The sequence below is a fragment of the Ovis canadensis genome, chromosome 18 (genome assembly GCF_042477335.2).
Source record: "Ovis canadensis isolate MfBH-ARS-UI-01 breed Bighorn chromosome 18, ARS-UI_OviCan_v2, whole genome shotgun sequence".
Lineage (NCBI taxonomy): Eukaryota > Metazoa > Chordata > Mammalia > Artiodactyla > Bovidae > Ovis > Ovis canadensis.
This window is the reverse complement of record NC_091262.1, coordinates 73,487,565-73,514,676: the sequence shown is the minus strand read 5'-3', so window position 1 is coordinate 73,514,676 and position 27,112 is coordinate 73,487,565. Positions and strand designations below refer to the sequence as shown.

At 42.8% G+C, this 27,112-nt stretch overlaps 2 protein-coding genes across 4 annotated transcripts in view; both read left to right on the top strand.

Moving 5' to 3' along the window:
• CLMN (calmin) overlaps positions 1-11,388 on the top strand; it is a 144,414-nt gene extending 133,026 nt beyond the window's left edge. The window contains exon 11 of the mRNA XM_069559713.1: positions 9,581-11,388. Coding sequence (XP_069415814.1) covers positions 9,581-9,599 — 19 coding nt within the window. The 3' untranslated portion in view covers positions 9,600-11,388. The remainder of the gene's footprint in view (positions 1-9,580) is intronic.
• Positions 11,389-18,304: 6,916 nt separating this feature from the next.
• DICER1 (dicer 1, ribonuclease III) overlaps positions 18,305-27,112 on the top strand; it is a 73,009-nt gene continuing 64,201 nt past the window's right edge. The window contains exon 1 of one of the 3 annotated variants that reach the window (XM_069559391.1): positions 18,305-18,655. The gene's annotated coding sequence lies outside the window, so the exon portion shown is untranslated. The remainder of the gene's footprint in view (positions 18,656-27,112) is intronic. The other 2 variants (XM_069559392.1, XM_069559393.1) reach the window with 2 other exon arrangements.

The window sequence follows — 27,112 nt, the reverse complement described above, 5'->3', positions numbered from 1 at the left end:
ATTTTTGGTCTTCTGCTCAATTAAAAAAATTTTTTTTGACCTCATCCCCCAGTATTGTGGGACCCTAGTTCCCCTAGGAGGGATTGAACCCACGTCCCCTGCATTGGAAGGCATAGTCTTAACCACTGGCTCACCAAGAAAGTCCCTAAGTATCTATTACAAACCAGAAAGTTTGTCAGAGCCTTTATGTCCATTTCTTCCTTCAACCTTCACAATAATAACCTGGGAGGTAACTTATTATCATTTCCATTTTATAGACAAAGAAACAAATGGAGGCTGAGAAGTATCAAGTACCTCATCCAAGGTGTCACACAGGAAACTGATGGCAAAATCTAAATTTTAATCCTGATGTCTCTGTCCCTAAAATCTAACTTCCCACTATAGCTCAGCATACATCTTAATAGTTGTCTCAGAGGAAGGGCTGGGGCTGAGAGATTTTCTTGCTGAAGTGTATTCTAAATTCAGCATATTTTGTATCCTGGCTATTTTCCTCTGCTGCTTGTGTCATGGGTTAGCCTCACTAACATTAATATAAATAATCTGGTACCCAGTCTCAAATGGACACCTGCATTATTTTGGTTTCCACAGACATTTTTGTAGCAAAACTCCTGTAAATACAAGCGCTCAAAAATTCACCTGTCTCTTGGAGTCCAGTGAAACCTGAGTCTTAAATAAACTGATCAGTCAAGAGTCTTAGTTCCAAGCAAGAGAGATTTATTCTGGATGATTAAGGAGAAATAATTGAGATGATAGGGACAGAGTAGTTCATAATGCTGGGGAGGGGGCAGAAACAGTGTTGTTTGTTTATTCCATTTGTATAATTAGCTATAAACTATTCCAAAGTAAACTAAATAAGTAAATAAAAGGACATGGACTTGTTCATAGAATTGTTCATAGAACCAGATTCGGGAGGCTAAAGCTTGGCAAACAATACCCAAATCCGATGAGAAAATCCTGCAGGGGTCCTGTTCCACCAAGTCCTGGGGAAAGGTGCAAGGACCCACCTTGTCCCTCTTCTCTCCTCTCCTTTCTCTCCCTTCTCCTCATCTCCCTCACTGCCTGTTCAACACCAAGAGCTCACCTTTGCAAGCCCCCACCACGGCTGCCTCTCTCAAAGCCAGATATCCCCATCACCACCAAGCCAGAAACACAAGAGCCTGTTTTCTCACTTTGCCGACTTCCAAATCAATGTTCCATGGATGTGCCCATGTACTAACTTTAGTCTAAGTTCTCATTCTTATAGTGGGAGGCAGAACTCTAAAGGCAGGAATTTCCCTAGGTGTAGAAAGACCATTCAAAAGGTGATGGATCAGTAACATAAGGGATCCTTGCAGTGATTGAAATTTTCTGTATCTTAACATGTCAATGCTAATATCCTGGTTGTGATCTTGCACCACAGGTATGCAGGATGTTACCACTGGGAGAAACTGAGTTAAGGGTACAGAGGACCTCTCTGTATGACATCTTACAACTGCATGTGAATGTACAGTGATCTCAAAATAGAAGTTTAACTGTAAAAGACATTAAGAGAATGAAAAGACAAGCCATAGACTCGGGGTGGGGGTGGGGGAATGTTTGAAAAACATATCTGATAAAGGGTTTGTATGCAAAATATACAAAGAACTCTTCATATTTAGTAAGAAAAAACAACTGAAACAAACAAAAAAAGATCAGAATGGACACCACAAATGAAGGTGTGTAGACGGTAAATAAGCACATGAAAAGATGCTCAACATCATGTGTCATTGTGAATTGCAAATTAGAACAACATGAGATACCATATATACCCTTTAGAGTGGTTGAGATCCAGAACACTGACATCACCAAATGCTGGCAAGGATGTGGAGCAACAGGAATGCTCATTTGTTCTGGTGGGAATGCAAAATAGTGCAGCCACTTTGAAAGACAGTGTGGCAGTCTCTTACAAAATTAAACATAGTCTTACCATAAGATCCCCAAACCATGCTTCTTGGTACTTACCCAAGTGAGCTGAAAACTCTTGTTCACCAAAAAAAAAAAAAAAAAAGTACCTGTTCATGAATGCTTATAGCAGCCTCATTCATAATTGCCAAAACTTGGAAGCAGCCAAGATGTCCTTCAAGAGGTGAATGGATGAGGGAACTGTGGTACATCTAGCCAATGAAATACTATTCAGCAATACGTAGACATGGGTGGGAATTCCCTGGTGGCCCAGTAGTTAGGACTCTGCACTTTCACTGCTGAGAGCCTGAGTTCAATCACCAGTTGAGGAACTAAGACTCCAAGATCCCACAGACCAAGAGGCATGACCAAATAGGGAAGAAATGAGCTATCAAGTCATGAAAACATAGGGAGGATTCTTAAGTGCATATTGCTAAGTGAAAGTTGCCAGAGTAAATAGGCCACGTACTGTAGGATTCCAACTACTATTTGACATTCTGAAAAAGCCAAAACTACGGAGACAGTAAAAATATCAGTGGTTGCCAGGGTTCACGGGGAAGGGTGGGAGGGACAAATAGAGGGAATATGGGATTTTTAGGGCAGTGAAATTATTCTGCACAATACTGTAATGGTGAATATCTGACAATATCCATTTATCAAGACCCATTGAATTATATAACACAAAGAGCGAACCTAATATAAACTATGGCTCCTGGACTGTAACAAATGAAAGCAAGATGTCAATAACAGGCGAAACTGTGGAAGAAAGTAGGGTATATGGGAACTCTTTGTACTTGTCCCTCAGTATTTCCTTAACCCAAGACCTGCACTACAAAATAAAGTTTACTAAGTTTTAAAAAAGTTTAATTACAAAAAAGATGAGAGATGGCCATGATTATAACAGGGAGTTATTACAGAATTACCTAGAGAGGTTAGAGGGGTTCAGCATTAAAGGCTTAGACATTCTTAACAATCAAGCCACATAAGAGAAAGCATGAATTGTAAATAAATACCCGGGTGGAAATGGCAACCAAAGAAATGTAAGTTACAAGTATTTAATACTATTTTAAGCACAGTAAATGAACAGAATGTAAATAAAGGTACTATTTCACACTTGCTAAACTAGCATACAGCTTCAAATATGCCCTGGTGCTCGCCAAGCTCTGAGGAATGGGACAGGGTAGTACCTAACCAGTGGCAGTTAGGTAGGTACTGGAGAAACACTTCTGCTTGTCAGTAGTGAGCAAAGGCCATACAGATAGATGCTCATGCCCTTTAACCAGAAAATTCTAGAAGTTTATTTTAAAGAATGTTTCCTGAGGACCTATTTCAACAGAAGTTAAAAATCTATTGTGGTATATTACTACTCAGGAAAAATGACCTAGTCTCTTTAAAAAATTGATGGTATTTTAAAAAGCAGGTATTGGAGAGATGTTACGGAATAAAGGAGATAAGATAAGATATAACACCCAAATGCAGTCTATGGTGTTTGGACTCCATTTGAACGAACAACTATAAAAAGCCTGTGGGTATTTTTGGGATATTGTTGCTGTTATTGTTGTTTAGTTTCTCACTTGTGTCTGGCTCTTTGCAACCCCATGGACTGTAGTCTGCCAAGACTACAGGGTCCTATAGTAGGACCTGTCCATGGGATTTTGTGGGGAAGATTACTGGAGTGGGTTGCCATTTCCTCCTCCAGGAGATCTTCCCGACCCAGGGATAGAACCCACCTCTCCTTGTCTTCTGCACCTCAGGTGGATTCTTTACCACTGAGCCACAGGGGAAATTTCAGTATGGACTGGAAATTAGGTGATATTAACAAACTATTAGTATTGTTCTGTATATAAATGGCAGACTATTAGATTTTAAAAAGTCAGCATCAGAGAGCATTGTGAAGTATTTATGGCTAAGATGTCATGCTAAAAATAACCCAGCTTTTATGTATGTACACAGTTGGCCTTCTGTGCCTGCAGACAACCAAATGTAGGCTGAATTCCATCTGGGGTTGGTTGAATCTACAGATGCAGAATCCATGGATACAAAGGACCACTGCACTACACCATTTATACAAGGGATTTGAGCATCTGTGAATTTTAGTATCCATGGGCGTCCTAAAACCAGTCCCTGGCAGATACCACAGACTGCATTTTACCACAATTTTTTTTTTTTTTAAACCCGGGGCGGGGGGTTGGCGGGAAGTGCAGGCTGTGGGGAAGCGAGCAGTATGAAGCAAGGATGGCTAATGTTGATAATGGTTGAAGATTTATAATGTAAATTCATTATACAATTTTATATGGTTGAAAATTTCCATAATAAAAATTTTAAAGCATCATATTGTGGCAGGATACTAGCAGTACCTTAGTATCTGTTGCAGATATTTAGCTCAGCACGTCGCCTCCTAGCAAAGGCGATTTCCCAGCCTTCCTGGCAACTACATGTATCCTTTGCTATTATCAAAATCCTTCTTTACCAGTGGTGCATTTGTTACAGCTGATGAACCTACGCTGACATGTCATGATTACTCAAGTCCATAGCTTAGGAATTAAGGTTTATCTCTGGCGTTTAATAATGTCTATTACTTGTTCCGATTACTTTTAATCGTAGTACGGTTTTTAGGGAAACTCTTCAATAACATTTTAAACCAGTTTTTAGGTAGCAAGGATAAAGAGGGCAAAGTGAATCCCATGGCTTTTAATTCACTTAATCAAAAAGAACTGACAGCTGCTGAAATGTTTTTTTTTTTTTTGCTGAAATGTTAATAATTTCACATGATATATGACATACAGAGTAGATCACAGTGGAAATATATAGCTCCATCTACTGTAAATACTTTGAATTGGCTATCCCTGAGTTTTGCACTTGATGGATCTTAGGTTGCTTTCATGATGAACTTAGGAGTTTTGCAAGTGATGTCATGCGGAGAGCATTTTGCAGGACTCTGAGTGATACAATGAACAGGAGGGTGCAGCCTTCAGGAACACTGACCAGTGGGACAGCTTTCAGGCAGCCTCCAGCCCCAGCTGACATTTGGTGACCTACTGAGCCTGTGTTACCCAAGACGGGCTGAGGTTTGAGCATATAAAAGGAGCCACACTGCTTTCCCTCAAGCCACAGTCATGGGGATGGGCTGAAACAAAATGACCCTTGAGAGGGGAAAGGATTTTTGGAAAGTGTTGGAGAGATGAGAGGGAAATGTCAGTCCAGGGGTGAGGGTAAGGTAAGGTCATGATATTCTCACTTAACCCTGGCTGATCAGAATTTCAGGGTAACAAAATGACATGGTCAGAGGTGATTGTTGCACGTGGGGTCAGGTCACTCATTCACAGCAGTTATGCCCAGCATGGACCAGATAGCACATTCTGAACTGAGAGAACACCCAAGCAACCACTGTCTAGTAGAGTAAAAAGATACTCCTTGTAACCTGTAATAAGCGCTGCTGCTACTGCTAAGTCACTTCAGTCGTGTCCGACTCTGTGTGACCCCATAGACAGAAGCCCACCAGGCTCCACCGTCCCTGGGATTCTCCAGGCAAGAACACTGGAGTGGGTTGCCATTTCCTTCTCTAATGCATGAAAGTGAAAAGTGAAAGTGAAGTCGCTCAGTCGCTAGGATAAAAGTATATTTGATGTGCCTTAAAAGGAGGGAGAAGGAAGATCTTCATTCTGTTTCAAGGATAGGGGTTGAGCAGAGTTGGCTTCAGGTCTCAGAATGGGGTGGCCTCACAAAGAAGGAGACAGTTGAGACAGACACTGAAGAGCAGGAGGCTTTCAAAGGGTACAGGAAGAGAGGAAGGGCATTTCGGGCAAGAGGAACAGCATGGACTACTGCACAAAGGTGTGAAATTTCATCGTGCATTGAAGCAGGGAACAGGGTAGGCTTCTTGGCTGAAACTCAGTAAGACGGTGGGGCAAGAAGGACTGAGAACTTAAGTAGGGACCAGCTTCTCCGGGACCTTGAACTCCAGGCTGAAAAGTGTGGAAACACTGGGGAGCATTGAGAGCGTCGAACAAGGCAGAGACGAGGGAACAGCCATCTGGAAGCAAAGCAGAGGGTGGATTGTAGCCAGTTAAGACTGGAGGTCAGAGATGCTGGTTAGGAAGCTACTGGAACGAGTTCAGAAGAGAAACAGAGGATCAGAACCAGGGCGGGGACGTATAAGGACAAAACAGAATCTCAGAGGGAGTTCAAATTCACTGGGCCACTGACTGGACTTGAGTGACAACTTAAACAGGACAGGACATTCAGCGGAGTAGCCAGGCATCTGAGGAAGATCCCCCTGTTGGCACAGTAAATGACACATAAAAGGTGTTCTATGCATGAAATCTGTTATTATTGCCACTATTATTACTATTCTTATTTATCTCAAATACTACGTCATCTCTTGTTGATTTTTTCAGATACTAATTTTCATAGCTATCCTGTAGGAAAGTTACATGATTGGGTTTCCGCATATAGAACAAAATACGACCCATAGAATCACAGAGCTCATTGGTTTTACTGTGTGTAAGGTCATTAAACCTTCAAGCAGAGTTTTCCTATCTTAGTCTATTCAGTGTTGTCCCATAAAGCAACTGCAAAGCATTAGGGAATTTAATTTAGTCTGCCTTCATCTCCTGCCCTCACACTGGACGGAGAGCTTCCCAAGGTGAGACCCTAGCACTTATTGCCATTGTGTCCCCAGTCTTTAGGAGAACATTAGAATATGGCCACTGCTCCAAAGACCTTTGTTGAAGAGGGAATAAATAAATGGATGGATGGATGAATGGAACAATTTTAAAAATTAACTCTTAAAAAAAACCCTTCTTTTGGATTGAGTGTAATGTGTATCATCCTTGAAATTGGTCAGATGACCAGCCAAAGGGAGGAGGAGAATGAATCCTTGACAGATGCTTAGACACGGTGGACTCTGCAGTGAACAAAGGCCAGTCAGCTGGCCACCCAGAAGTAGCTCAAGTAAAGCCACCCACATACCCCATCTCCATCGTGAGATTCATCAAAGACGGCAGGTTTCAGCCCAAATAATTTGGATTCATTGCCCAGTATTGCTCAGATTTTCTGCAGACTTCACAGATTTTTTGTACTGGGATGCTGATTCTTCTACCAGAACAAAACCCAAAATGTCAGTGATTCAAACAGTACAGAAGGTTATGTTTAGGCTCTTAATGCTGGCTCCAGTATACTGTATATTGAGATTCCAGGTTTTTTCCATCTTGAAGCTGTGTCACCGTCAACGTGCAGCTTCTATCATCTCACTGAAAAACGACAGATCTGGTCCCCCACCACTGTATGCCCCACCTGATTCTAGTCCCAAAAAGGGAAAAAAGAGGAGGTATGTGTAAGGCTCACGCCTTAAGCTCTGAACCTTAAGGCAGTGGTCCCTGACCTTTTTGGCACCGTGGACCGGTTTCATGGCAAACAGTTTTTCCACGGACTGGAGCAGGGGGATGGCCTTGGGCCTATTCAAGCACATTCCATTTATTGCGCAGTTTTTTTCTATTATCATTACATCAGTTCCATCTCAGATCACCAGGCATTAGATCCCAGAGACTGGGGACCCCTGTCTTAAGGCATAACCAAGAAGTTGCACACATTATTTCCTGTTCATATCTTATGAATCAAAACCTGATCACTTGGCCACAAGTGGCTTCCAGCAACGCTGGGAAGTGAAGAATTTAGCCTCCCTAAAATTTCTATCATTCTAGAGGAGGAGTCCTTAACCTTTCCCATGCCATTGACACCCTTGTCCATCTGATGAAACTGCTTCACAGAATTCTCAAGCAAAAGTTTTAATTAAAAAAGTTTAAAATAATTAAAGATAATTATGGGAGCTTCCCTGGTGGTTCAGTGGTTAAGATCCACCTGCCATTGCAGGGGACATGGGTTTGGTACCTGCTCCAGGAAGATGCCGTGGAACAACTATGCCTAAGCATCACAACAGCAGAAGCCCACGTGCCTAGAACCTGTGCTCTACAACAAGAGTAGCCCCCGCTCTCTGCAAGTGGAGGAAGTCCGCGTGCAGCAAAGAAGACCCAGCAGAGCCAAAGATAAAACAAAGAAATAAATCTTAAATAAATAATTGTAAGAATAGTTGCAACCATGATTATTATTGCAAGAGCAACAAATATGGCAGCTGGTCTAATCACTACTATAACTCCAAAGTTAAGATGAACATAAGCAAAATTTCAAGGTCTCTGCCATCATAATGTGATATAAAAGTATCTGTGATTCCTTCTGGTAACAAAGTTACATACAATATTAATCCTACTATGACCATCACTTACATTCACAACTGAAGGAAATGCTGAATTTCAATTAGAGGGCAGTCAAAACAAAGAGGTAATTTTTTTTTCCTCAACCTGATGCATGGACACCCTGAATTCTATTCAAAGGCTTTTGGGGTCTATGAGCCTAGTTTAAACACTGCCCCCCAGACACACACAAATAGAAGAAGAGAATGGAGACTGAGTTGCAGTAACAGTGCTGGTTACACGCCCCCACTGAAGTAGATGCTCAGGCTTTGTGATCAGTGCTCTGTGTTAATCATGGTGCAGTGAAGAAACAGACTCTTTGCCACCCCATGGACTGTAGCCCGCCAGGCTCCTCTGTCCATGGGATTCTCCAGGCAAGAATACTGGAGTGGGTGGCCATGCCCTTCTCCTGGGGACCTTCCCAACCCAAGGATAGAACCCAGGTCTCCCCCATTGCAGGCAGATTCTTTACTGTCTGAGTCACCAGGGAAGCCCAAAGAAATGGAAAGTACAGAGAAATTTGAAAGGGAAACTTTCATATAAAAATTATTAAATGAAGCAGGCTTTGGTGTCATGAGGGATTGATGAGTAAGAAGAGATGCTAAAGAACACAGGAACTGCAGATTAAAAAGAAAAAAAAAGGCTGAGAGCTGATATCTGGAAATTGTCAGAGGGCAGGGCAAGCTTCCTGAATGGCAGAGCAGTTGCTGCGGTGTCACGCTGGGGGAACTTGCTGGAAATTCATCTGCTAGATGCTTGGGAAAGCTGTTCTTGGAGTGGTTTCTCCTGGAGGCACTATAAAAGCCCCAGTGGAAGATGGTGGGTGCAAGACGCCAGGTGCTGCTGACCACTGGGTCCTGAAGAAGCCAGGCTCTGGGGAAGATACATACACTGAGAAGGAAACCAGAATGTGTCCCCCCTAAATAGGCCACTTTGGCAAATTGATTATTTTGAATTAAAGGCATGTGAGAAACAGCAAATACTAGGACACTCTGACCCTCTTCTTGCTTCCTAAAAGGAGATAAATCTCCAGTGTGAAAGGTACCCTCCCCGGATGAGGAGGAAAGACCTTCTTATCAGCACAGAGAGAGCACCAGAGGAAACTGCAAATGAACCTCAGTCCCTTTCTTTCCTCCTACGTATTTACTTTCCCACCTTCCAAGTTTGCCTTCCTTGGGAGCCTGAAGCTGCTCTCCTTTGTTCCGTCATTTCTCTACAAATTATTTTTTATTGAAGTTGTCGAATCTCTGGAATTTTAAATCACAGTCTGAGTTACTTTTGGTTTAATCGTCTCCCACATGACCCATGTTGCACGTTTTAACTGTTTTTCTCTTGCTAATGTGCGTTTTAGTACAGAGGTGTCAGCAAAGAACTCAGAAAGTAAAAAGAACATTATTCTTCCTTCCCTACAGCTGCAAGGCGGGGCCCTGAGGGGCTGGGAACTGGATGCTAGGAGAGCTGCCTGCCCTGAGGTAACTGGAGATGCTCTAAGCTGGATGGCTTGTCAACAGTCCTCGTTGGATCACTAATTTGAAAATTTCCTCCAGATTCCAGCCTTGTTTGCCCCTAGTCTATGGTTCCGGGCCTCTGCCCAAGTTCTTGGTTTGTCTCCTGGTTCTCTAAGCAAAGGTTCAAAAACAGCCCTGAATCCTGCCGACTGGGCTAGAACTTGAATACTTTGCTCAGCCTTTTCTATCTCATTTCCTAGAGCCCCAAACTATTATCCAAATGTCCTCACTTATCAGTTGGATCCTAGTCACAATCTAGAAAATTAAGTGAGGCTGTAATGCTGTCTGAGAACCTCATCAGATACCGGGCCCCAACCTGTAACTGATTAAGTCCTCTTGGACCACGCCCAGGCCTGTTAACGACTTTCGGATCCTGGGAATCTCTCCGACTCCAGTTTACAGGTGCCCTGTGTGCAGCCAAGTCACTTCAGTCACATCTGACTGTTTGTGACGCTATGGACTCAAGCCTGCCCGGCAACTCTGTCCATGGGATTCTCCAGGCAAGAATACTGGAGAGGGTTGCCACACACTCCTCCAGGGGGATCTTCCCAACCCCGGGGTTGAATTGGTGTACTACTTTGCAGGTGGATTCTTTACCACTGAGCCACTAGAGGAGGCTTCCCAGACTTCTTTTTATAAGGGCACTAATATTGTTCATGAGGACTCTGCCCTCATGACCTAATAACCCCCAAAGGTCCACCTCCTAAATACCAGTAACCTGGATTTCAACGTACACATTTTGGGGAACACAAATGTTCAGATCACAGCAGGGAGCTACCCTGGTAGCATTTTTATTCTGATCTGCTTTGCTCATGTCACATGGGGAAGATGTCAGAGAACTGCATGGAAGAAAATCTGTGAAAATGAGAAATAAGGGGAAAAACCATAGTAAATTTAATTTGTCTAAGAAAATGGTTTGGTAAGTGGTAGTGAAGAGAGGATAAATGATAAAGTTACTAAAAATCAATTTTAAAATCTGTAGTTCTGTTTAACCACATTAAAAATAAATCTGGGCAAACTTGGTTTTGTAATTCTAAGGTCCTTTAGAAAGTCATTTATCAGAAGTACTAACACTGCATGAATGTGGTTTACTAAGTAATAATTCAACATAAATTAAGATTACATGTTTCCAAACAAAAAAGAGCGGAAGCTGAGAATATAGGAAAAGTTTTATTCCAGTTGGTGGGAAAAGTCAATCCAATATTGTGACGCTGATATGAGTACCACATGCTGTAATTTTTCTGTTGTTTTATTTTTCCCTGTAGGATTGAAAAGATACTGAAACTCTGTAGAATTATTCTGGGTACTGGGAAAAGCAGAAAGTGGTTTTAGATAACTTCTGGTAAAAGATTGCATACTCTGAAGGTCAAGGTTCTTTAGCTGTAAATTAAAACAGTCCTCAGGGATTCAATACTGATGTGAAGGCAAAAGACATCACTAAAATAAATGCCAACGCGCCCCCCCCCACCCCCCGCCAAAAAAGAGGACAAGAAATATTTAGTTAATTTCACTGAAGTCAAAAGAGAGGCATGGTTTAACTATAATCTGGGACAATGAAAAAGGTATTGAAGGTGCCCAACTGGTGTATTTTTTCCATTTTATTCTAGCTGAAGATGCTGTTTGAGTAGGTTAAGATTTGTGTTTTGCTGTTTTAAGTATTTTGTTAAAAACAAAGCAAAATAACAACAATAAAAGTTTAACCCTGTGACAAAGACTGTTAATCACAGTTAACAAAGCTCTCTGGTGAGGCGGAAAAGCTCTACTGCCTGGCAGTGTGTTATCCTAACTGCACCTTCAACTTTCTAGAAAATAGAGGCTTGGTTACTTTGAAACCACAACTATAAAATGGAGAATGAAACACTCATATTTTACCTCCCAAATATCTCTAATTCAGCTACACCTCACTCCCCCGAAGCCTAACCTCATCAAAGCCACCACATATTTTACACTATTGTGAACAAACACTTCAGTTGTTCTCTTCTCCATTTCCTACACTCGGGGAAATTAACTTTTAAAATGTGTATCTGGGGTGGCGGGAGGGAAGCTCAAGAGGGAGGGGACACATGTATAGTTATGGCTGATTCATGTTGCTGTATGGCAGAAACCAACACAACACTGCAGAACAATTATCCTTCAATTAAAAATGCTTAAAAAATCTGATCATATCACCTTTGATTTAAAAACGTTTCTACAGTTTCTATAAAGCAGTAAATCCTTAAATAATACACACATGCTTTTGCGTTCTGGTGCCATTTTTCTCTCTCTCATCTCTGGCTCTCTGTTTGGGTCAGCACTGGACTCTCAGATCCTCGAATGGGCCATACCTCTTTGCCTCTAGGTTTTGAGGTTATGCTGTTCCTGCTACCTGGACTGCTCCCTATCCTTTATGTGACTACCAGTATTCCAGTTTCCTGGTGTCTTTCGGTGGTCAATTCCCTCCTCCTCGTCTTTGCCCCCATCAACCACAGATTTCCTTTCTTTCCCTCTAGTTTTGCCTTTTCCAGAAGGTCACATAAGCGGAATTCTACAGGATGTAACCTTTGGTCTGGCTTCTTTCATGTGGCATAATTTTCTTGAGATTCAACAGTGTTGTTGCGTGTATCAGTAGTTCTTTCCCTTTTTATTGTTTCATACTATTTCATTCTCTGGATGAACCACAATCTGTTTCCTTATTCACCAACTGAGAGACATGTGGGTCCTTTCCAGTTTTTGGCTACTGTGAAGAAGGTTGCTATAAACATTCACAAAGAAGTTTGTAAGTGGACATTTGTTTTTCATTTCTTTTAGGTCAACAGCTAGGAATGAGATTCCCAAGTTATGTGCAAAGCATGTATTTAACCTTATAAGAAACTGCCATACTGTCTTCCAAAGTGGTTATTTGCATTCCCATCAGTAATGTATGAGAGTTCCATTAATAATTGTCCTATATTCTCATAGACACAGGAGATGTGGGTTTGAGCTGTAGGTCGGGAAGAGCCCGTGAAGGAGGAAATGGCAACCTACTCTAGTGCTTTTGCCTGGAAAATTCTATGGCCAGAGGAGTCTGGCAGGCTGCAGTCCACGTGGGCAGGCTGCAGTCCACACGGTCAGCCAGCAGTCGGATACTATGCATTAGTCAGTTTGTTTAGCCACAAGGCTATTTTTTTTTTAACCCATTCTAGTAGGTATGCAGTGTAGTTTTAACCTGAATTTCTCTAAGGACTAATGATGTTGAGAATCTTTTTATGTTTTTTCTATCTGTATATTTCCACAGGTAACGCTTCTGTTCAAACATTTTGCCCATTTTTTTAGTTGCGTTGTATTCATTATTGAGTTGTAAGAATTCTTTATATATACTGCATGCAAATAATTTATCAGATATATATTTCAGAAACATCTTTCCCAGTATGTGCTTGTCTTTCATTTTCTTACCAATATCTTCCAAAGGGCAGAAATTTAAATGATCAATTTTTAAATTAGTCTAATTTATCAATTTAGAAGATTTCCTGGTTCATAGTTATTTTTTTCGTATCAAACAAACCTTGACTTAACCCAATGTTACAAAGATTTTCTCCCATGGTTTGTTCTAGAAATCTTACACTTTGAGGTTTATGTTTAAGTCAACGATATATTTGCATACCTCCTTCTCCTTACAGAAAACAGTACAATGGGAAAGACTAGAGATTTCTTTAAGAAAATTAGATATACCAAGGGAACGTTTCATGCAAAGATGGGCTCGATAAAGGACAGAAATGGTATGGACCTAACAGAAGCAGAAGATATTAAAAGGTGGCAAGAATACACAGAAGACCTATACAAAAAAGATCTTCATGACCCAGATAATCACGATGGTGTGATCACTTACCTAGAGCCAGATATCCTGGATTGTGAAGTCAAGCAGGCCTTAGGAAGCATCACTACAAACAAAGCTAGGGGAGGTGATGGAATTCCAGTTGAGCTATTTCAACTCCTAAAAGATGATCCTGTGAACGTGCTGCACTCAATATGCCAGCAAATTTGGAAAACTCAGCAGTGGCCACAGGACTGGAAAAGGTCAGTTTTCATTCCAATCCCAAAGAAAGGCAATGCCAAAGAATGCTCAAACTACTGCACAATTGCACTCATCTCACATGCTAGCAAAGTAATGCTCAAAATTCTCCAAGCCAGGCTTCAGCAATACATGAACCATGAACTTCCTGATGTTCAAGCTGATTTTAGAAAACGCAGAGGAACCAGAGATCAAATTGCCAACATCTGCTGGATCATCAAAAAAGCAAGAGTGCTTCAGAAAAATAGCGATTTCTGCTTAAGCCTTTGACTATATGGATCACAAGAAACTGTGGAAAATCCTGAAAGAGACGGGAATACCAGATCACCTGACCTGCCTCACGAGAAATCTGTATGCAGGTCAAGAAGCAACAGTTAGAACTAGACATGAAACAACTGACTGTTTTCAAATAGGAAAATGAGTATGTCAAGGCTGCATACTGTCATCCTGCTTATTTAACTTATATGCAGAGTACATCATGAGAAACGCTGGGCCAGATGAAGCACAAGCTGGAATCAAGATTGCTGGGAGAAATATCAACAACCTCAGATATGCAGATGACACCACTCTTATGGCAGAAAGTGAAGAACTAAAGAGCCTCTTGATGAAAATGAAAGAGGAGAGTGAAAAAGTTAGCTTAAATCTCAACATTCAGAAAACTAAGATCATGGCATCTGGTCCCATCACTTCATGGGAAATGGATGGAGAAACAGTGGAAACAGTGGCAGACTTTATTTTGGGGGGCACCAAAATCACTGCAGATGGTGACTGTAGCCATGAAATTAAAAAACGCTAACTCCTTGGAAGGAAAGTTATGACCAACCTAGATAGCATATTCAAAAGCAGAGACATTACTTTGCCAACAAAGGTCCATCTTGCTAAAGCTATGGTTTTTCGAGTATCGTGTATGGATGTGAGAGTTGGACTATAAAGAAAGCTGAGTGCTGAAGAAGTAATGCTTTTGAACTCTTGTGTTGGAGAAGACTCTTGAGAGTCCCTTGGACTGCGAAAGGAGATCAAACCAGTCATTTCTAAAGGATATCAGTCCTGAATATTCATTGGAAGGACTGATGCTGAAGCTGAAGCTCCAATACTTTGGCCACCTGATGTGAAGAACTGACTCATTTGAAAAGACTCTGATACTGGGAAAGATTGAAGGCAGGAGGAGAAGGGGACGACAGAAGATAAAATGGTTGGATGGCATCACTGACTCAATGGACATGAGTTTGAGTAGGCTCCAGGAGTTGGTGATGGACCAGGAAGCCTGGCTTGCTGCAGTCCGTGGGGGCCGAAAGAGTAGGATATGACTGAGCGACTGAACTGAGCATGTGTTGTTGTTCAGTCAGCTAAATTGTGACTGACTCTTTGTGACCCCACGAACTGCAGCATGCCAGGCTTCCCTGTCTTTCTAGTATCTCCCAGGGAAACCTGGTATGCTGCAGTCCGTGGGGTTGCAAAGAGTCAGACACAACTGAGCGACTAAATTGAAATGAAATATTGTCTATATATTGAAAACATTGAATTCACATCAGTACTTTCCAATTCCGATCCAACCTGTCAAGCTTTCTTGCTTTTCCCCTTTCTGTATCTTAATCCCTTTCTCCAACAGTGAGAAATCTGGCTCCCCTCATCCTTTACATAGTATTCCTTTGGGAAGTTCCCTCGTACATGATAAGTCACCTGACTTTGCAGGACCCCCTACCTTCTTTGTTGGGCTCTGATCCTGACTCTGAGCTGACTTCCTAGCTGAATATAGGGGTGCCTATATTCTCCTATGAAGGTGGAAAAGCAGGGGGGGATCAGTCAGGAGAGTGAGATGCACAGATGAGACAGAGACACAGAAAATTAACCACAGAATAAACACACAGAGAGTAACTTCTGGGTCCCTGAAAGCTTTCCAACTCCTGGATCTAGTCTTTTGTTAAGATGTAGCTGAATGCCTGCTCTGGGCTTTTGTGAGTTCCTGTGTCCTTCTGATAAATTCTTCCCCTTTTAAACTACTTCAGGTTGGTTTCTTTACATGCAAACAGAGAATCTTAAACAAAGCTATATTTATATCCTGGCTTGTTCTACAGAATATGAAACAAATTGTGGAAATAATCAGGGCAAAGGGAAAATAAAAAATTAGCCCACAGAAAATGCATACCACATGGTACTGTACCATTGCTTACCGTGGGCTGAAATATTAGCTCTGAGATTTCTAGTGATCCAAACAAAGTGCGAAACACTATCCCTTATAAGATTTTATGTCTCCAGATTTAAAACAAACCAGCAATTGGAGCATGAATAGGTAGACCAGTGGAACAAAACACAGAATCTAGAAGTGAACTCTTCAGCAAATGGCTGATAAATGGCAAACTCTGTAGCCATCTGGGAAAAATATTTTGATTCATACCTTGTCCCATATACTCAATCAATTTTAAACGGATCAGTGTTCAATTACAAAAGACTGGAAGTCTAAATGTCCATCAATAAAGAACTGGTTAAATTATGTGCACATCCCTGCAATAAATGTTATGGGGATTTGAAAAAAATAGCAATTCTGTATCTATTGCTATAGACCTATATTCTTGATATATTGTTAAAGAAAAGCAAGGTATAGTTAACGTGTATGGCATACTACCATTTTTGTAAATGAGGAACGTCTTGGCTTCTACTGTATAAAAAAATCATCTGGGAGAATGTGCAAGAAACAGTGTTTACCTGTTTGGAGCATGGGGACGGGTGCGGGAGAGTCTTTTTACTCTATATCTTTTTATGCTTTCTAATGAATGAACCGTATATCTAATACTCTTTTTTAAAGTTAAAAAAAAAAAAACCTGATGAAAATCAGACAAAGCTGGTGAAGGAGAAGCTCAGCTAGTCTTGACAGACTGAGAGGACAATAGCAGAGAATGAAAATTTTACCTGCCCACAAATTTCCACTATTAGTGAACCCCAGTGCCTATCCCCACCCAGAGATGTCATTCTTCTTACAAAGGATCATCTCCAAAAAGGCTTTACTTAGCAACCTGGGGAGGCCTTCTGCCTATAGTGCAGTATAAATGCTTGACACATATAAGAAAAGCTATTTCTATGGACCCCTGACAAAGAGTGTTCTGACTACCTCCTAATTTTGCCCATGAACATTCTATGTTTTTGTGAAACATTTTGCCAACTGACGGTATATATAACGATCAAAATGTGAGCACTGTAGTACCAGCCCCGAAGCCAGATCCCCAGGGTTCAAATCTCAGTTGTTCACTTGTTAGCAGCTTACTTGCTAGAGGTTATGAATTTCTTTCCTCTGTTATTATAAAATGGAGGGCAAGCAACAGCCTCTGCTTTACAGGATCCACATGAAAATCAAAGTTTACAAGAGCCCGTCCAATACCAACATAATGCTAGCCACAAAAGACATTAAATACTTCCTAGAATTTAAAAAAAAAACTATTTATCCCAACATGTCAAAAACATTATCACTTTAACATGTAATGAATATAACAAATAATAGTGTGATTTCACATTCTTCTTTGGTAAGGAACACATACATCTGATTTTCAGGTCTCCTATCTCTGTTAAGACTGTGCTGTGCTTAGTCGCTCAGCCGTGTTCGACTCTTTGTAACCCCATGGACTGTATGTAACCTGCCAGGCCGCTCTGTCTACGGGGATTCTCTAGGCAAGAATACTAGCGGGTTGCCATGCCCTCCTCCAGGGAAATCTTCCCAACTCAGGGATCGAACCCTGGTCTCCCAAATTGCAGGCAGATTCTTTACCGTCTGAGCCACCAGGGAGACCCCCAGTCAACACTAGCGGTATTTTAAATGTTCGACGGCCCCCTTTGCATCAGCGCAGCCCTAGACAAGACTAGCACGCGGTAGGTGCTACGTGCTCCTAGCAGAAGCATGGTTGCGGTTATGCTACCTCTTTTGGGGTAAACCAGTCTATCAGGTGAGCCGTCTGGAAGACATGCATATGTTTGGAATAAACTAATGCGATTTTCTTTTAGCCAGTCACTTACTGGCCCTCCATATTAATTCACAGCTACAAGATAAGGTGCAAGGTTCCGATCTATGCAAATAGACTATTCACAGAAGTGGGGCCGCTGCCCTAATCTCATTTTCTGATCATCCTAGTTCCGGGTTGGGGGAAGGATGTGGGGTTAATTGTCTCCCCTAATGCGGAGGGCCCTGGACCACTAACCCTGGGGAAATGCAGGCGAGTGGGACGGTCCTTTAAAAAGGGGATGGGGCAGTGAAAAAGAGCGCCGAGCTCTCGGGAGAACAATTAACAACGGCCACGGCAAAGGGCCACGTTTAGGGGGCGGTCGGTGCCAGAAGGGGCAACCATGAAGGCGGACGAATTCCGAGCGCCAGCAGAATTCTCGCCGAGCCAAGCGAGCGTCCGCAGGCCGGGCGCGCGGACACCCGGCGGGCGGCGAAGGTTCCCGGCCCCCGCGCGGGCCCGCGGAACGTCCGCGTCCAGCCCCGGCTCCTCTGGGCCGCAAACGCCGCCAGGGGCCTCTGCCGCTCGCGTCCACTGTCTCCCGGCTCCTGAATGGCTGGGGGGCCGGGATTAACCTTTCACCGCCGCGCGCTGTCCAATCACAGGCTCTCTCTCATGCCGGCGCGGCGCGAGGGGGAGCGCGGGGGCGCGGGCGCCGGGGAGATTCTCCAAGCCGCCGTGCGCCGTTGCCGCGGGGCCGTGCGCGGGCCTCGAGCGAGCCGGGCGCTGCGCAGTCTCCGCAGGCGCCGGCGGGAGGGGTCGAGGCGGAGGCGCGGCGCGGCGCGGGCTGCTCCAGGCCCCAGGTTGGATGGAGTGACCTGACAGCGGGGACGAGGCGACGGCGAGCGGGAGGACATGGCGGCGGCGGCGGCGGCGCCGGGCGGCACCGGGAGGCCTGGGCTGTGACGCGCGCGCCGGAGCGGGGGTCCGATGGTTCTCGAAGGCCCGCGGCGCCCCGTGCTGCAGGTGAGGCGGGCTTCCCCGGCCGCGGAGCCGCTTTTGTGTCCCGGGAGTAGGGGGCGGAGCGGGGAGCGGCTCCGCGCGCCGCCGAGGCCCGCGTGGGCTCCGGACTCAGGTGGGGAGACCGGCGCGGGGCAGATGGCGCGGCCTCCTCGCTCGGTCCTGGGCGGGGCGGGAACCCGCGCCGCCGGGCTCGGCGCAGCCCCGACTCGCTGGCGCGCGTCCTGACTCGGCGCTCCCGGGGACTTTGTGCGCGGGGTCGCCTGCGCACCCGGTGGGCACGCGGGCGCCTCCGCACCCGGAGTGGAGCGCGCGGGGGAGTCCTCGCCGCTCGCCCACCCACCCCCGGCCCGCGGATAGCTGGGCTTTGACAGGTCCGGCTGCGCGCACCAGGGTGGCGCGGGGTCCGCCGCCGCCGCGTCTCGGGAGCATCCCCGGGAGGCTGCGCGGTGGCTGGCGCTGGCCTCCTGGGTGGACACCTTCGAGGGGCCCGGGAGGGAAGGCAGGCCGGGCCCTCCTGCGCTGGCAGGAAAGCACGAGCCTTCGGGGGCGCGCCCGGGCGAGGATTGTTCGTGTTTATTGGCAGGTGACCAGCTCTCTGGGTCCCCAGGGGGCGGGTGGCCGAGGCCATCTTTTCGCCCCTCCTCTCCGATTTTTTTTTTTTTTTTTTCGGTGCCAGCACGCCCCTGGATCCCTGCAAAGCGAGGCTTTCGCAAAGGGTTTTTCAGTCCTTGGCAAATCAGTGTAATGTTTTAAGTTAGCACTGCAGATTTTTGGCGGGGGGGGGGGGGGAGTGGGGGTAGACTTTCCAGAAAAGCTGAGTTCCTCCAGGGCTTTGCCCGCAGTGTAGAGCTAGCAGGCCACTTAATGTGGCTTGTTAATGGCCTGAAGATGTGCAAAGACAGATGAGCCGGGAGTATTTACTGTAGAGTGTTCAGTCCATGCTTTTGTGGAGAAAGTCATGCTTACAGGGACACCTCATTTACAGATGATCAGTCTTAAGTATTGAGGTGACTATCATGATTTACAAATGTTCAGGTGGTGAAAGAGTTTTAATTTGAAGTCTTTGCTTGTTTGGTGCTTTGGATTTTGCTGCTGCTGCTGCTTAGTCGCCTCAGTCGTGTCCAACTCTTGTGCTGTGGATTGTAGCCTGTCAGGCTTCTCTCTCTGTCCGTGGGATTGTCCAGGCAAGAATACTGGAGCGGGTTGCCATGCCCTCCTCCAGGGCGTCTTCCCAACCCAGGGATCGAACCCGGATCTCCTGCATTGCAGGCAGAGTCTTTATCTCTGAGCCACCAGGGAAGCCCCTTGAATTTTTCTGGATCTTCACAATCCTGATGTTCAGGTCTTTTCCTGTTGCTTGGTTTTCAAGTGCAGCAGACTCAGTGAATGGAAAAGGGCACAGATTAGGAATTAAGTAACTCGAGGCGGGGGTGGGGGGAATATATAGATAGTGTGTTAGTAAAGGTCAACTACATTGAAAATATATTGGTATTAACATTAAATTTTCTAAATACCCATTTTAGCCAAGGACTCCAATAATTTATTAGAGGATGGATGATGGTACAAGGTTCTGAATAAGGGTGCTAGTGAATAGTAATTTTAGTATTAATATCTTTGGGAACTAGGTGGGCATAATCAGTTTATTTTGCAAAACTTTGTTAGTAGCTCTCTGTGGCAAATCATATTACATGTAATATATGCTGTATATACTTACATATAGTTTTTCAAATTTTCATTGTGGGACATAGTTTGTAATACTGTAGATTAGAAACACTACGAAGAGTGCTTTTAACATGATTGCTGTGAACATTGATTCAGAGCATCAAAATGCTGTTTTAAGAAAAGATGTACACATTTAATTTGGGGAGAAAAGACCTTCATTTCCTACAATTATTGTAATAAGGGTTTGCTTTACCTTTTATGCTGTCATCTCATCATTAAAGGTTAAGTTCTGTCTACTGTGTTATACCTGTGGCACTGTGAATGAGTTGTAAAGTGTGGTGGTTTTGCCATTTCTGAATTTTATTGGCTTGGTTTTAGAAAACATTTTATTTTAATGTGGCTCAAATGATTCTTATTTGATAGTGATTTCGTGGCAGTATATATAGTGGGTTGTACTTTTAGTGTAGTGCTACCTTTGAGGAAGGGTGACTTTTTGACATTGAGAGATTTATACCCTGCCACTGTCTGACGTATGAGATGCTGGTTTCGTTTGAGAAAGTAGGTATTTCTTTGACATTCTCTCACTTGTGACCTTAGCATCCTGTGGTCATTGCTTGTGGCTAAAGAGTAAAGGGAAACATTTATTAATAAGAAGTTCCTGGTAATATATGCCAAGATATTTCAGGTTTTTTAATCTCTGTTTTTATTTAATCCTCACTGTGACCCTGAGACAGATTTCATATTGTCTTACTGTGTGTACATGCAAGGAAGCTAAGTCTCAGAGAGCTGTGGATCTAGAAGGGACTGAGTCATGGCTTGATTTCTAAATCTTTGCATGTGGGCTCTTTTCCCAACATTACATTGCTGTTCCAAGCGAATTTTAGGGGAACAACCTGCATAAGTTGCAGGTAAGCCCTTAATTAGTACTTGTTAGAAGAATGAAACTCTTGTCTTAAATGTTCAGGGGGCCTTTGATTATCTGAATAAGATTCTTTCCCCCCCTTTTTTTTGGTCGTAAAATACAGCAAAACATACCGTTTTAACCGTTTTTGATTGTACAGTTCTGTGGCGTTAAGTACATTCACATTGTTTTGCTCCCATCCCCACCGTCCATCTCCAGAACTTTCTCATCTTCCTCAACTGAAACTCTGTACCCATTAAACACTAACTCCCCATTCCACCCTCCTCCTAGGCCCAGGCAACCACCATTTTCTGTTCTGTCTCTGTGAATCTCCTGCTCATGGATATGTAGGTATGTGTCTGCTTATCCATTAATCCCCCCATGGACTCTTGGGTAGTTTGTATCTTTTGGCCTTGTGAGCGATGCTCCTATGAACAAATAGCAAAAATAACAAAACATATTTGTACAAAGGTGAACAAATAACTGTTGGAACCCTAGCTTCTACTTCTTTGGAGTATCTCCCCAGAAGCGGTCCAGTTGTTTCTTGATCATCAGCACATTTGACTCAGAACTTACTGCTGAATTTTCTAAGTGTTGTTCAGGTGGTTGTACTGTATTAAGTGAAGTTGCTCAGTCGTGTCCAACCCTTAGCGACCCCATGAACTGCAGCCTACCAGGCTCCTCTGTCCATGGGATTTTCCAGGCAAGAGTACTGGAGTGGGGTGCCATTGCCTTCTCCGGTATTACAAATAGGAACTGTTTGTTAATAGAAGACTTTAATTTTCTTGAAACCCAGGATTTACTTATTTTTATGATCTCAGTTCCTACCAGCGTTTGGCAAGTAACTGCATTCATTCATTTGGTCCATCATGGAGCTCTGTTGGATGGCAAAGGAAGGTACCGCTCAGGTCCGTGTTTAACTTGCGTAAATATTAAGTTGGGGCTGAGTGACTTGTCCTTGTGCTCCGCATTGTGGATATTCCAGCGTTCAGCTCATTTTCAAAGCCCAATGGGTGTATGTGCTTTATTATTTATCTACTTTGAGAAAGGATTTGAGGTGGTCTTATGATAGATGTTTGAGAGAACAGTGACAGTAATGGTGACGGTTGAAGGAGGGGTAGAGTGTGGAGGGAGCTGGAGAGAATTAGAAGAGAAGCTTAGGACAAGGATAATTAGCGTCTGCATGTTACTAAAGGTTTTCGTTTTTTAAATATTAATCGAAGAAGAGGAAGGAGGACTAATTGTAGTTGATATTGATTAATGAAAGGAAGTATACCAGTTAAGCAGGAAAAAGCAGACTTTTCTCTTGTATGATGAATACGCATCTGAATTCTTATGTACAATGACATTAACAATATGTGGAGAAACCATTTTACATTTTACAAATGATGGAGAAATATTTCTCACATGCCATTTTAGAGAAACTGGATATAGGCCTCAGGCATAATGGAAAGCTTTAGTAACGTAGATGTAGACATTCTGGTGATTTGATTCACTAGAGTTTAGTTAATTTATCTTTCAGACGATCCCCTCGTATGTCGGTTGTGTCATTCAGGCTTTTGACAGATGCTGAATAATAATTCATTCACAAATGTACTCTTTTCCAGATCACATAGGCAGTCAGAATTTTCAGGATTCTCTCTGCCAGTCTTTGGGGATGTGTGTCCGCCTAAAAAGTAGGATTGCTTGTATGGAGGTATATACTCTGTGAATGAATACAGAGAGAAAAGCCTTATTTTTGAGGTCCAGTTGATGAAATTGAAATTTTCAGTCATGTAAGAAGGTCTTTGTTAAAAAAATTTTGAGTATTGGTGGTTCTTTTTAAGTATTCAAGGCTGCTATCCATTTTAAGTAGGTGACTAAGAAGATGCCCCAAGAAAACTTGTGTGAGGATCTCAGTAAGAGTTACTAGATTCAAGACATGGAAGACTTGAATTTTGGCCTTAGTATTCTGATTTTTGAAGCTCATGGTAACATTAAGTATCATGCTCTGTTAAATGTACTATCCTTTCAAACAAATAGCATTCTAAGGATAGTAAGGGTAGAACAGAACGTGCTGACATAAACAAGGTGCTCAGATTTGCTGAGTGAATAAATTAGTTTATTTTATATTAGTTTTTAAAAGACTTAGAAGCTAACAGTTCTGTGTAAAGTAATATTGCTTACATCATTACTGTTCTGATTTTGGACAGATTATGCTGCCTGGTTCTTCAAGTGGGGACACATGATTAGGTGTATGGAAGCATTATGGACAGAGAGAATTAAGAATTTCATAGAAGAAAATTGCTATTAAATTGGGAGTTTTCCTGGCGGTGTAGGCTTTCTTACTGCTGAAGCTGGCTAACCCTGAAAGTTGTCGTGGTGGTTCTTTTTTAGGTGACAGCTCAATGTGTGCAATAAAGTAGGAATTTAGAAAACACGTTTGGAAATTCTCTTGGAGATTAGAACATGTCAGCGAACCAGAATTTTAAAATAAAGTGTTTAAAGAGCTCAGATAATGAGAGAAGGATCTCAGTTTAAGAGCTGATCTTTGACATGATGTAGAAAGGTTCTTTGGTTAAGGAGTTAGGTCAGTAATCCTGTTTGAAGGGAAAGAGAAAGGCAGTGGCAGAGACTTTTGAGAGGGTAAGTTTAACATGATGAGCCAGAGCTTTAAATGGTGTCCCCTCATGCCTGTCCCGATGTTTGGCCGTCACTCAAGAGTAGCTCCTATTAGTTGTATCTTCAGCTATTTTCCTTTTGCAAAATTAAATCTATTAATATTTTATCGAAGCATTATAAGAATGTTTAAGAGCAAGTCTTTGGTGTCAGAGGGGTTCAAATTCTGCTTCCTTCAGTTTATCCTTGAGGAGCACAGGGTGTCTGGTGGTCTTTCTGAGTCAGCTCTCTCATCTGAAATCCGGTCTTGATAGTAGTACATACTTCTTGAGGTTGTAAGGAAAAATTGAGTTTCTTAAACTTAAACTAGCCCAGTTCTAGCCCACGATCAGCATTTCATAAAATTTAGCTGATATTGCTTCAAATATGTACATTAGAGGAAATATTTTCTTACTGTGATTTGATTATGTTGTGATTTCTCCCCAAATATTTGAATGTTGAGGTGTATGTTTAGTTTTATAATGGAAGATGAAAAAGAAAAAGGGCTTGAGAGCAGTATTTCACAACTAAGGCTTCTGTGTGAGGGCTTCCCTTGTGGCTCAGCTAGTAAAGAATCCGCCTGCAATGTGGGAGACCTAGGTTTGATCCCTGGGTTGGAAAGATCCCCTGGAGGAGGGAAAGGCTACCCACTCCAGTACTCTGGCCTGGAGAGCTCCATGGACTGTAGTTCGTGGGGTCCCAAAGGGTTGGATGTGACTGAGTGGCTTCCACTTCACTTCATTCTATGCCAGGCTTGTCTGTAGTGCATCAGACGGTTCAGCTTAGTTGGGTCCCTGTAGTAGTGAGACCAAGCATAATAGAGCCTTAAATATTGCTGACTTTCCTATATAACCATCATTGCTCTATTGTGTATGAGTAAGCGCATTATCCTTGAATCTATATTTTGAAGCAGCATAAACTTTTTCTATATGTCATATGTACTTGATCTAGCCCTATGGGTCTTATTCTTTGGAGATTCCTGATTTGACAAAAGATATGAATCTTATCCCCAGAAAAAAAGTACACGTGCATATTCAGAATTTTGTATACATTTATAGGAGGTACAGGGACCCCTGTGGGACCCCGTCCATGGATGCCAATTTAGACTATATCTACACAAAGAGAAGTAATTGGTTAACCAAGGAACAACACAATTCCAGAAAACTGAGGCAGACATGATCAGTGGAATGAATGATCAGGGTAAAATAATGAGTGGTTAGGAAACCTGTGTTCTAGTTTGGCTTTACTTCTAAATAACTAGATGTGTCTTTAAGGGCAGGTCGCCCTGGCCTTTCTATACTTAGTTTTGGTTTTCTCGCTTTTAAACTGAGAACATTTGTAAGCCTCCAGAGTCTTGTGGTTGGTAATCTCTGAAGCACTCATGTAATTCAGAGACTTCTCCGTTTCATGCTGAATCTAGATCAAATGTGAGACCTGGAAAAGAGAGGCTGTATTTGTTAAGCATGGAGGTTGTATATAGCGACCGTAAGAAAGTAGTGGTGGAATCATGAGATGTTCTGAGCGGGAAACTGAAGGTGAAAACCTCGGGAAGTAAAGCTTGGAAAGTAGATCAGGTCTGATATTGCCTTCAGTTCAGTCGCTAAGTCGTGTCCGACTCTTTGCGACCCCATGAATTGCAGCACCCCAGGCCTCCCTGTCCATCACCAACTCCGGGAGTTCACTCAGACTCACATCCATCGAGTCAGTGATGCCATCCAGCCATCTCATCCTCTGTCATCCCCTTCTCCTTCTGCCCCCAATCCCTCCCAGCATCAGAGTCTTTTCCAATGAGTCAACTCTTCGCATGAGGTGGCCAAAGTACTGGAGTTTCAGCTTTAGCATCATTCCTTCCAGAGAAATCCCAGGGCTGATCTTCAGAATGGACTGGTTGGATCTCCTTGCAGTCTAAGGGACTCTCAAGACTCTTCTCCAGTACCACAGTTCAAATGCATCAATTCTTCAGCGCTCAGCCTTCTTCACAGCCCAACTCTCACATCCATACATGACTACTGGGAAAACCATAGGATGGCAAAATCTTTCAGAGAGAATTGAGTCTTTTCATCTTTTGTCTCTGCGTCTAGTACAGCTTTGTTGTTATTCGGTCGCTCAGTCGTGTCCGACTCTTTGCGACCCCATAGACTGCAGCCCACCAGGCTTCCCTGTCCTACACCATCTCCCAGAGCTTGCTCAAACTCATATCCATGATTTGGTGATGCCATCCACCCATCTCATCCTCTGTCACCCCCTTCTCCTCCTGCCAGCATTCTTGCCATGAACTGTATGAGAGGTACAGCTTCGTAAATGATTATTAATGAATGAGAATCTGATAGGAGCTGTTTAACTTTTGATCTGATCCTTATGATGAAGAGCAAGTAGCCCACTGAGAGGCCTCTGATACTATGAATGAGGAAAAGTATTTGATAGGCACTCTTGTATTTTAATTTTAAAAGCTTATTCAATTTTGTATATAACACAATACTGGGATTACTTGCCTTTGTCCATAGACTTGTATATTGTATAGCTGAACATTAAAAAGAAAAAAAAAACCCTAATAAAAAAATCTTTATAAGTACCTCTCACATATAATAAACTCAAGTAATTTATGTTAGATCAAACATAATTTTGGTGTTTGGAGGAAAATACATAATTTTGTTGATCTCTGAACAAATAATAGAATAAACTAAATTAGACATTTAAATGCAGTGTGTATATTCTGCTGGAGTTTAGACAAGCTATAATTTCCACATGCTATTAGTACTTAAAAAGATTAATTCTTTATTGCTTATGTAATATATGGACTTCAGTTTCCAACTCTTCTTCAGTAAAATATATGAAATGAAGCATTGTTAGAGGGTGCTTTCTTTTGGGGATAATTTGTTAAAAAATAGTTTTCATTGACATATGACATAGTTCTGAGGAAGAATACTATTATTATTCATAATCAATCTTATAAATCTCTACCTTTTTTGTTGCTGAACATTAGGAGAATTCGGGGAAGCTTTTTACATATGAGTTGGGTGCATATTTTGGCCCGGAGTAGGGAAATAAATAATTTTCCTAAGGCCTCTTTAGCACCCACACACTTAAACATATATATGCATGTGTGAAATCTGTCTTGCCTTAGCAGCAAATGCTCTGGCAAAATGCTTACCTGTGTTGTCTATACTGAGTGGCGAAAAAGTTACATAGTACATAGTTACATAGTTACAAAGTCACAAAGTTACATAGTTACATAGTACATTGCATACTACATTCTATAA